This window comes from Miscanthus floridulus, chromosome 12, assembly GCF_019320115.1.
Source record: "Miscanthus floridulus cultivar M001 chromosome 12, ASM1932011v1, whole genome shotgun sequence".
NCBI lineage: Eukaryota > Viridiplantae > Streptophyta > Magnoliopsida > Poales > Poaceae > Miscanthus > Miscanthus floridulus.
The window spans coordinates 40,576,776-40,588,092 of NC_089591.1; the positions used below are offsets into that span (position 1 = coordinate 40,576,776).

The window sequence follows — 11,317 nt, forward strand, 5'->3', positions numbered from 1 at the left end:
CGTGGTGGGTGCGGCCAGCTCCGGCGAGCACGGCCATCCCCATGGTGGCTAGAGGATGAAGAAGCAGTGTGTGTATGACATGTGGGGGCGCGCCTGTCAGTGTGAGAAGTTTTCTAAAAGCCACAGCTATTCAACCAAATGGACTTTTCGAAAAGCCACAGCCCTCAATCCACAACCGCTTTTCGAAAAGCGACAGCTCATAACTACTTTTCCAAAATCCATAGCTCAACCAAACAGGGCCATAATGTCTTGTCTAAAAAAACATTTTCGCATGTCTTTTTAATTATAATTTTACATTATCTTTTTTTAGATAGCATCCTAATTAATGAACCTAGAAAGCATCTAGCTTCTGAGTTGAGAGTGCACTGAGGAGACCATTGTACAGCAAATCCTTAATCCTGGACTTGTAAAAAGTTCCAGAAATCCGCTTGTACGCAAGCAGTACCACTAGTGGTGTGGTGGATCGTCAGTTCGTCACTTGGTTTCTTCCCGTTTGACCAGCCGACCAGTGGGACCCATTTCACTCATTTGCCCCGGGGCAGCCTCGCCGACGCGGGTCCCACCCCTCCCCTCACGGCCGCACATCCCCGCGGTGACGGAGCCGTGATTGAGCCGTAACGGCTCCGTGGGTAACGTCACACCTGGGGGCAGGGTAACGTCGTCACCCTAACGCCGCCGCCGTGGCTGGGAGCGGAGCCCGCGGCGTAACCCTAACGCCGCCACGCGCGGCCATCCATGGCCTCCTGCGACGACGACTTCGGCCTCCTCGGTGACGACGCCCACCAGCCGGCAACTCCCCCGCCCGCACCCCCCACCGCCCAGCAACCCGCGCCGCCGCCGTCGCAGCAGGCCGCCCATCCCTTGAGCTTCACTGTCGCGCCTGCGGGGGCTGCCGCCGGCGCCGGCTCCTTCGCGCAGGTCCAGGAGGACAGCAACCACCACGCCGAGCGCGGCAAGCCGGCGCAACACGCCAAGCGGGGCAGGGAGCGCGCCGAGGAGTTCAGCAGCGATGGGGGCGAGTACTGTTCCTACATCAACAGCAGCGGCAGCGGCGGTGGGGGGAAGAAGGGCCGTGGCGGTGGAGGGATCTCGAGCGTGCACGACCTCTACCGTAAGGATCGGGAGGAGTGGACGGACGGCGCGATCAGCAGCCTCCTCGACGCCTACACGGACCGATTTGAGCAACTCAACCGGGGACACCTGCGGGGTCGGGACTGGGAGGACGTGGCCGCCGTCGTGACCGACGGGCAGGGCAAGACTACCGGGGGCAAGAGCGTGGAGCAATGTAAGAACAAGATCGACAACCTTAAGAAACGCTACAAGGTGGAGTGCCAGCGGCTCACCAGTTCCGGTGGAGGCGCCCCCAGCCACTGGCCCTGGTTCAAAAAGCTGGAGCAGATCGTTGGTGACTCTGTGTCTCCTGCCTCCTCCAAGCCTCTTGCTGCTGCCGAGGATGTGAAACCGAGGCAGCAGCACGGCAGCAAAAGGTGGTTCATTTTTACATCATTGCTTGATCAATTTGGAGATCTACTGGTCTTAGCTAATGTTTGTCACTGTAGGTATCCTCTTTCCAGCACTGGCCCTCCTACTGGGGTTGGTAGCTCTAGAACGAACCCTCTTTCAAATCCAAGATGGAAGAGGGTGCTTCTGAAGATTGGGGGCACTGCCTTACGTGGAGCGGCTCCTGAAAATGTTGATCCCAAGGTAGTTTATATTAGCTGATGGTGATAGATCTATTTTGATGCTTCCCTAATTGTTTTGTACTACAATTTTGTCACTTTGTCAGGTGATTATGCTGATCGCTAGAGAAGTTCAAGTGGCGTGCCATCAAGGTGTGGAGGTAAATAGAGTACATCCATTTCAGAGATGCATTTTTCTGATATCAGGGACACTTGTCAAGCACTCAAGTTAATATTACATTCAATCCTATCAGGTGGCAATCGTGGTAGGAGGGAGGAATATATTCTGCGGTGACAATTGGGTAGCTGCAACAGGCACGGATCGAGCCTCAACGTACCCAATTGGGTAATTTTCTGCAATCGTTATTTCCCTTACTTTTGATCTATGTCTGCCTTCTGTTCCGCTTTACACTTTTTATCATATATAGCAAGAATCGGGAATAATGATGAGCATGCAACAAAAATATTTGGATGGGTCCTGGACTCCTATAGAAAGACTACTAGCAAATTGTCAGTTCTTCTAATGCAGACATCCATGGTTGTGCTGGTGAATGTTGATAGTATAGGACTCGGCCATGGTTGTATTCCAGTCACCTGGTTGGACCTGCTTATTGGTTAGAATGGATTAGAAGTTTCCTTGTGATTATGTTTTGTGTATAATGCATTCCTGATCTGGCATTTATATTGTCAAGTACCACTTCAAGTTTATAATCTCACATAAGTCGTATGCAAGGCAGAAGTTTATTCTTGTGTAGCACGTCATTGAATTTAGGAAACACAAGAGCTGGGATATTTAATTTTTTGCCACTTTTACATTTGGCAAGGGCTCAATTGCCAGCTTTGGGCGCGTCCCTACGCTTTCGTTTTTGCCACCGCACCGACCAAAATTTCACCGTTTTAGACATTTTGCACGCGTGGCTGGCCAAGTAACCCTTCCAGCATGGCAGGGGCATGCCAAAAGACCTCCCTGCCCCTGCCTTATCCCTTTAGGCACGTGTGGGCTCAACACCCGTTCCCCCGACACCACTCCCTCTCCCGCAGGCGCTGCCCCCATTCTTCATCAGCCCTGTCCCTTTGTTGGTGGCGGCGCGGCGCAACAACCTGCAGTAGCGGCGGCTGGCAAAAACAAGTCCGGCGCTTCTGACCCATACATGCTTGTGGATGTAGGTGAGCCCGCAGACCTTCCTCTCCTCTCCTCCCCTTTGTTGTAGCTAGGGTTTGCTGTGCTAGTTTTTTTTTTTTTGTCTAGGGTTGTTGAATTTCATTGCTTGTACGTTATTGAGCTTTGTAGGTAGGCAATTTGTTCATCTTGCAGAATGAAGTCGTCTGGTTGCCCTCCTTGGTAAGTAGGATAATACTGTATAGATTGTATTCGCAGTGATACTGTGGAGTTGGATCTGTTCCAACTCCGAAATGTTTTGATTTTCGACCTGTGTCAGGATTGATCCCTGGCAATGCGTTTAGAATTGTTGTTGATTGTGCTAAGTTTACTGCAAATCTAGAGTATGGTCCACTTGAAATGGAAGATTCAAGGCATGAGGTCTGGTTTGACAGTAGGTCTGTTCAATCTTTCTAACTTTGTTGAGGACATGGCTAGCAACATTATCTGGGGCCCTAGTCAGCAGCTTATTGTGTGGGGAGTTGATAGAGATAGTGGGACCGAGTGGAAGGTAACCACAGACAAACAATTTGTTGAGATGGTGGGTGCTAGGCTTTGATGATAGTTGATGTATGTTTCCTGTGAGGTAATGGAAAGGGGTCAGTCAGGAGCAGCAGGCAATGATGGTAGTGCTCATGCAACATCTAGGGTTACTGGCCAATCTGCAGCAGTCATAAGCAGCTGGTGAAACAGCTATGTCTCCAGAAGAACAACCTTTCAGTGATCCAGAACCTGCTGTTGATTGGAGTACTCTAACCATTATACCCAATGATGATCAAGATGGTGAGGTTACTATGTTGGCAGATGAAGATGCAGTTTTTGAGGCATATGGGTTCAAAGCTGCAGAAGAGGCAGCAACAGCAGCTGGACCTGAAGAAGTTCCCATCCCAAGTATCCCAACAGAGATCCAGCAGGAGTGGAAGACACAGCTCTCCCTGTTGATGACAAAGCAACTGCAGAGCCTATTATTGACTGGGATAGGGACTATCCAGATATGGATGTGGGGGCTATTTATCCCTTAATGCCTGAGTTCAGACTGGCAGTTAGGCAGATGCAATTGTTGGGGAATTTGAGCTGCACACTGAGAAGTCAGACAAGACAAGGATGAAAGAGGTCAGAAGACATGTTGTCTACCTAGAATGGTCAAGAATGGAGGTGGCGCCTGGTCGCATGCCTAAAGGGATAAGGCAGGGGCAGGGAGGTCTTTTGGTGTGCCCCTGCCACGGTGGAAGGGTGACTTGGCCAGACACGCGTGCAAAATGTCTAAAACGGTTGACTTTTCGTCAGTGCAGTGGCAAAAATGTAGGGACGCGCCCAAAGCTAGCAATTGGAGCCCTTGCCAAATGTAAAAGTGGCAAAAAATTTAAATATCCCACAAGAGCTTGATTCAAGATCAAACTATAATCGGTGAAGTTCATTGTGTATTTGTGTGATTCTACAACATTGTCATCTCTGCCTGTGTGTGTGGTGGTGGCGGGGAGAGGGGGTGGATTTTTTTTATTTTATTCTATTTTATTTTGCCATGGTCAAGCTTCAAAAACTAAGCACTAGGGTCAACTGTGTTATATGTTGTTGGATTTGTGATTGAGTTTTGAATGTGTACAAGAAGCTATGTAGAGCTGTCAACTCAGGGCACCAACTTGTTGACTTGGATGACTAGCTGTGTAATAGCCAGGCCAGCATGCTAGGAAATGTATTCAATATTCACTAGTGAGGAGTACTGAAAACTGAAGTGCAACTGAACATGACCATTTGAACTTATGAATTGGTTAACTTGTGTAACTTAATAGTGGCCAATGGAGCTCATATGATTTAGTCTTATTATGTGCACCTTTGTGAACAGAAATCCTATGTCTGTTCAAATTGCATTACTTTGGATTTTAGATTTCCTTCTGTACTATTCAGGGAGTTCTGGACTTCTGGTAGACTGGTACTTAAGTGGCATGTGTATATACTTACACCTTTCTGTTTTTACTGTCAGAATGATGGCATCAGTGATGAATTCAGTACTTCTTCAAGCATCACTAGAAAAGATAGGTGTGGAGACACGAGTCCAAACCGCATTGATGATGCAAGAAGTTGCAGAACCTTACATTAGGCGTCGAGCCATACGCCATCTTGAAAAAGGGAGGGTGGTCATCTTTGGTGGGATTGGTGCAGGCACTGGGAATCCATTGTTCACAACAGATACAGCTGCTGCCTTAAGAGCTTCAGAGAGTATGCCATTGCATCCCGTCCCTAGCACCTTTCTTTTTCATTCTTCTGATTTGTCCATTGGACTTGCACATACATCTTCCCATTCCCGAATGATTTAATTTAGTTTCTATGAAAGCTTCAGATGATGCAGAGAGGAAACTGACTGGATGTACTTGCTAACCAGTCAATGCAGATGTTGTCCTTAAAGGTATTGTTGGTGATGATGATTCTGGTTGCCCTCCTAGGAGCAACAGTAATGCTTCATTTGAGCACATCTCCTTTAGGGAGTTAGCAGCAAGAGGAATCACCAAAATGGACATGACAGCAGTAACATGTTGTGAGGAGAACAACATTCCTGGTTAGTACCTCTTATCAACTACTCTGTCAGATTCCGAATGTAGGTTGTAGGTCATTTTAGCCTCCTCAACTCTGTCCCGCTAAGAGTGACAGTTTAGCTGTGTCTTAAATCAAGTAATCTCAAGTTTGATGTATGACACCAAAATATGTATGCTGTGAAAATATATTTCATGCTGAATCTAATGGTACTCATTCAGTATCATAAATTTTGGTAGTTTTTTTTTATATAAACTTGGTCAAACTTGAGATAGTTTGACCTAAAACTCACTATTTTGCGGGACAAAGGTATTAGGGCAGTCCCAACCATGAAACTACCATGTAGTTTCTATCCCTGCCACATAAGCAAGACACCATGTATAGAAACTACACCTCCATCCCATCATTTCCACATGTGGGTCCCAATTGAATCTTTGGCAATAGTTTTCTCCCCTCACCCTTGCCGTATCATCTCTCTTCATCCCCTTCTCTTTCCTCTCGTCTTGTCCCTCGGCAATCAGCAGGCATGGCCGGTAGCTCCTAGCAGGGGGGCATCCAAAGCAGCGGACGGCAGTGATGCATACCGCAAGCGACCAAGCATGCCAGGCGCGTGTTGTGAGGCGGGTGCCACAGCCGACGACGCTCGCACGGCAGGCGTGGAGGAGCAGTTCTGCTCCCGGTCGTCCTTAGGGTACATGCTAGGATGTGTTGCGGCCAAGAAAGAGACGAAGAAACTAGAAACCTACACACCAGCCTAGTTGGCCGGCGGCGTTCACGGGGATTTGCGGATGGCGAGGCTGGCTGCGTCTGCGCTCGCAGGGACGTGGTAGTAAGCAGGGGAGACAGGGCAGCGTTGTTGGGGATGCCGTTATCGGCGAGGCAGGCTGGACACGCGGCGGCTCTCGTTGAGACACAGCCGGTGGCGCGTGCTCAGACTCGGCTGATGGCGTCATGGTGATATGGGCTGACAACACACGCCAAAGAAATCACCCGGAAGCCCCAACAAGTAGAATCTTGTTTCTCGCATTGTTGGAGCACACGCTGAAATTGTTTCAATTTTCCTCTTTTCCCCTCTCTTCAATAAATCTAGTGCCACGTCAGAATTTTTCTTACCTGGCATAGCATTTAATGTATGGAAACCATCTATAGTTTCAGGCTGGCTGCCCTTAGGTCGATTTAGAAGTTATATGCGTGTTTTACCCTTTTCTTCAATCCTTGCTGCTAATAAATGCTAGCACTCTCACAAATGAATGACTTGTCTTTGATGAGATGCATAATAAATGAAGGGTTCTAAGGTCATTTGATCTATTTTATTAATCTTTGTGCATCGAGTCGAAAACCCATGTTTGAAATTGGTGGGGGTCATCACAGCGATGTTTTGGCAACGCATTACAGTATTAGCAGTTTATACATAAGATGACATTTGTACATTTCTTGCAGTTGTCATCTTTAACATGTTAGAGCCGGGTAACATCTCTAGAGCAATTTGTGGAGATCAAATAGGCACCTTAGTTGATCAGTCCGGAAGGATCACATAAAACTGGGAGGATTAATGGTAGCAGAGCTCCAGGACATGCCGATACTCTGGGGGACATCATGGATTCTTTGCTCTTGGATCTTTTCTGGATAGAAGAGAAGCATGTTCATCAGATGGGAGGCCTTCACTTTGATTTGCCTGGGATGCCTGTTGTGTATTATGCGTTGTGGTCGCAATTGCCCCACATTGAAAAAAGTATTTAGCTTGTAATATCTATTTGTAATTTTGTCTGTAGATTAGTGGAAGAGCTTATGTAAAGTGGTTCATGGGTACCCAGATCAGAATGTAGTGTTGTAAGTTGTAAGGCTATTATTTGAGTCGGTAGTGTTTGAGGTACCACCTTTTGCACCATTAATTTGCCTGTGGCTTTCCAGTAATCAATCTTTTTGTTTGTTCAATGATGATACAAGAATATCGTGGGTAAACATAGGGATGTTGATGCTTGTTTCACTCTTTACACCTGATGCTCTGTAATGCTGAGAGTGCAAATAGCTTTGATCTCAACGCAGAGCTCTTTATTGACGCCTGTGTTGGACTGCCAATCTGCTTTTCTGTTCAGCATGAAATTTAGAGTAACCGATGTGACTTGACTGTATCCTGCAGCAAATAGCTTGCGGCAAAGTTTCATTGGTGCTAGGGCCATGTATCGATTCCTAAATAACTTGCGGCAAAATTTCAAATTTCATTGGACTCTAGGGCCACGCATGCCGCACTTGCTTTTAAGAAGCCACAACAAGATGCCTAGTTGGGTTGGCACGAGAATGACCAGGGTCGGGGCCCAACCCCATAGAACATCCCGGCCTGGATAGAGTCCCATATCACGGGGAGAAATTTAACTTATGCTGGGGCCCAACCCCATAGAACATCCCGGCCTGGATAGAGTCCCATATCACGGGGAGAAATTTAACTTATGCTGATGTTTATGCTAATTTATTGTGAGAGGATAATATTGTTTGTTTGCTAAAAAATATTATTGAAGTAGTGCCGAAGAACAGGGCCAAAGATGTGTTCGTTTAAGCCTGGCCCAACATGGCCTTTGCCATAATCAGTTGCTATAGATGCCACCAGCTCTTTGACGAAGATGATCAGTTGCTAGCTTAAACTAGCTGCACAAAAGCACAAGTAGAAAAAAAAAAAGAATGGCTGCGGTAGCATGGTTATTTAAGATATTTCCTTGCCACTTGCAAGGTCATCCATTTTCCTAGTCCGCGCCATTGCTTTCTAATCTGTTGGAGGTGTGGAATAGTTAATTTAAACAAGGTGACCACAGCAATTTTTCGCCATTAAAACTATTTTAAACTTTTAATTATATTAACATTTGATATTTTTTCCTGAATCTGCGGTGTAACATGAGCCACAGATGATTTGCACGATCGCACCTGCACCATTCAAGATGCTTACGCACATACACACACTGCTGTCTCATCTCCTCTAAAACATATACACAATTACAAATGTCCTTGTAGCCATTTGTCTCACAAAGGCAATACTTGGAGATTCTTTTGGACCTGTTTCCTGGAAACCGATGCTTGGTCACTGTGGGTGGAAGAGTTTGGGGGTGCTAGCCGATTACATCGTCGGCCAGAACGGCATGTAGCTCAGCCAGGCCGGTGTTTTCCCTGACGCCGCCCTGATGACCCCGTTTGCTGTGCCGGAGGACGATGAAGCATCCTGACCGCCGGCAGCTGAAGATGTTGGGCACAGGAAGAAGCTCCTGGAGCCCAGTTCCATAATCTTCTCCTTTGGGTTCAGACCTAAGCATAATTAAAAACAAAACAAAATGGTCAACGGGAGACTAAAAACATGTGCAAATTACACTAGAAAGCCCATCCAAATATCTAGCTGTCCTTTTTTTCCCCTTACTAGCTAAGCTAGGAGTAGTTGATAAATTCTAAAAGAAAAGTTGACTAGGCTGTGTTTAGTTCTCAAAAAAGCTTTCCAAAAAGTGCTACAGTAGCCATCACATCGAATCTTGCGATACGTGCATGGAGCATTAAATGTAGACGAAAAAAAACTAATTGCACAGTTTGGTTGGAAATCGCGAGATGAACGTTTTGAGCCTAATTAGTCCAAGACTGAACATTAATTGCCAAATAAAAACAAAAGTACTACAGTAGCCAAATTCTCAAATTTCGTGAAACTAAACACAGCCTGAGTTTGAATTTGGTCCTTGGAAACTGTGCTACTACTTAGTGCGAACTGCAAAGTTGGATGAGATATGACTATCTATCAATTTAGGAATGAGTTTAGTTGTACTTACTGTTTGGTTGAATGGATGTGATAAGCTTTTTTTTCTATTTGGTTAGATGGATAAGGATGGATGGTCTGAGAATAGTTAACTAATTATATCTATTATTTAAAAATAATGACAACTAATTATATAGTAATAAATATGCACTACCACTAATTTTGTTATGATAATCACTAATTGAACAATACTATTATACTAATTGGTGCTTAAAACGCATCCTAATCATTATATTAGCACATATCAAAGTTAATCTTATCATAATAATAATGAATTAATAATATAACAAACTAATAATCCAGTTACTACTGAATCAAACAACATTTGTCATCATACCCCATCCATCCAAACAAACGCACACTTGCTATCTTTTTTTTTTTTTTTTTTTTTGAAAAGTCACACTTGCTATCTGAATAGACCGTGGCAACCACTTGTTGAATACACTTGCTATATGAATAGACCGTGGCAACCACTTGTCATTCCACGATGGGGGGCCACAAGTCAACAAAATGAGGATAAGTGTTGACTTCAGGGCCCGCGCATGATGTATGTACTGAATGCATCGATCGAAGTTTGGATGAAATGATGTTTTCTATTGCAGCAGCTTTAGCGTAGTTGCGTTAATCTACTACTACTACTAGCTCTGATTTGATGTGAAAATGAAAACAGAGAGCGAGCGATAGTGCAGTTTAGCTTAGCCGTAGAAGAGCACTAAAACTGTGAAACGTAGCGTGATCCCGACGAGAATTATTGGAGATTCGAAGGAACGTACTCTCCAAGCTGAACTGGGAGTAGTGGAGGCCGAAGGCTGCCGGGTCGGTGGACGGCAGCAGCGGCCGGCGGCCTTCCTTGACGTAGAGCGCCACGGCGGCCGCCACCAGGTCCGCCACGGTCCACTCGGCGGAAGCCATGACGTGCAGCGGCCACATGCTCTGCTGCACCGCCACGCTCACCAGAACCTTGCTGGGCGTCCTCCTTCCCGTGTCACTGTCACCGTCCGGGGGCGGCGGGGACGGGGACCCGGAACGGAAGCTGGCTCCCGTGACGCCGGTGAGCAGGTCAGGCAGCGTCTTGGGCCTCTGCTTCTGCTGCGGCTGGTGGTGCCGCTGCTGCTCCGTCCCGCGCCCGTGGAACGACGCCGACCGCTGCTGAGCCGCCGTCGCCGCCATCCCCTGCCGCTGATGCCTGCCGCTGGAGCTGCTGCTCTTGTCGCCGTGCGGCTGCGCCAGAGGAGGCATCGCGCGTGCCGCGAGCGTCGGCTGCAGAGCGGGGCTCTAGGCGTCGAAGCGATTGATCCGCTGGTGACGGCCGGCGGACGAGTCACGTTCGGTGGCGGCAAGGCTCGCGGCGGCCGGACGACGAGGCGGTCAATGCGAAGCAGAGCATGGTGCGGGGAGAGGCAGAGGCGGCTGCTGCTGCGGTCACCATGCAGGAGGAGAGTTCCGTGAGAATGCACCAGGACCAGAGAGGCTACAAGTAATAACCAGTCAGCGAGCGAGGAGCGACTCGTCCTGGGTAAATAAAAGCTGAGGAAGGGCAAGACGCGAGTATTTAAAGACGTCACTAGCCTCTTGACCAACAGCCATCGTCCCATCAATAATTGGATTAGTTTGGGTCCTACTAGTACACCATCAGTTTGGCTGTGCTGCAAAATTACCCAAGAATCTCTGAGATACCGCGCAGAAATACTAGCCCACGCACGTCCTGGGAGCCACCACCAGTCGATCTACGCACGCTAGGACGATGGTCGCTGTCGAGTTGAACGTGGCCGGCGAGGGCAGCGGATGGCGACCAGTGAGCTCGCGATGCCGCGGGGCGCCCTGTAGGCCCATGCAAATAATCCCACGGGATGATTTGCTAGTACTAATTCTACTAATTGTTTAGTGACTTGTCGTGCGCAAAGCTCCATCCATCTCTCGGTGAAATGTTTGTTTCCGGTACAGCATGATTGCTTGGCCTAATTGGCGTGTGTCGAGGATTTTGGGATCGATCGCGGCGGAAAAGAAAAGAACTGGTTGGGAAGGAAGATGCTCGCCCGGGAAGCGCCGGGACAGACAGCGAAGGGACAGGCGCGGTGGAGCACGCTACTGGGGGAGGGCGGGCCGGGCCTGATTGCCTGATTGATGACGACGAGACGACACGCTCCCCTGCCCAAATAATGCACT

General features: G+C 47.8%; 2 protein-coding genes across 3 annotated transcripts; one reads left to right on the plus strand and one right to left on the minus strand.

Annotated features, from left to right (window-relative positions):
• Nucleotides 1–656: 656 nt before the first annotated feature.
• LOC136497060 (uncharacterized) lies at nt 657–7,333 on the plus strand. Of its 2 annotated transcripts, XM_066492842.1 has the most exons (7): nt 657–1,487; nt 1,560–1,704; nt 1,787–1,840; nt 1,934–2,025; nt 4,820–5,055; nt 5,219–5,392; nt 6,808–7,333. In XM_066492842.1, the coding sequence occupies exons 1-7, from the start codon at nt 736–738 to the stop codon at nt 6,903–6,905; spliced, it is 1,551 nt and encodes a 516-aa protein (XP_066348939.1). In that variant the 5' UTR covers nt 657–735; the 3' UTR covers nt 6,906–7,333. The 2 variants fall into 2 exon arrangements, with proteins under 2 accessions (XP_066348939.1, XP_066348940.1); XM_066492843.1 differs by lacking the exon at nt 6,808–7,333 and having other exon boundaries at nt 5,177–5,304.
• An 863-nt stretch (nt 7,334–8,196) lies between these two features.
• Nucleotides 8,197–10,674, minus strand: LOC136496832 (uncharacterized protein At4g22758-like). Its single transcript, XM_066492583.1, has 2 exons — nt 9,925–10,674; nt 8,197–8,658 (listed from the first exon to the last, which is right to left on the minus strand). The coding sequence occupies exons 1-2, from the start codon at nt 10,388–10,390 to the stop codon at nt 8,474–8,476; spliced, it is 651 nt and encodes a 216-aa protein (XP_066348680.1). The 5' UTR covers nt 10,391–10,674; the 3' UTR covers nt 8,197–8,473.
• Nucleotides 10,675–11,317: the final 643 nt, after the last annotated feature.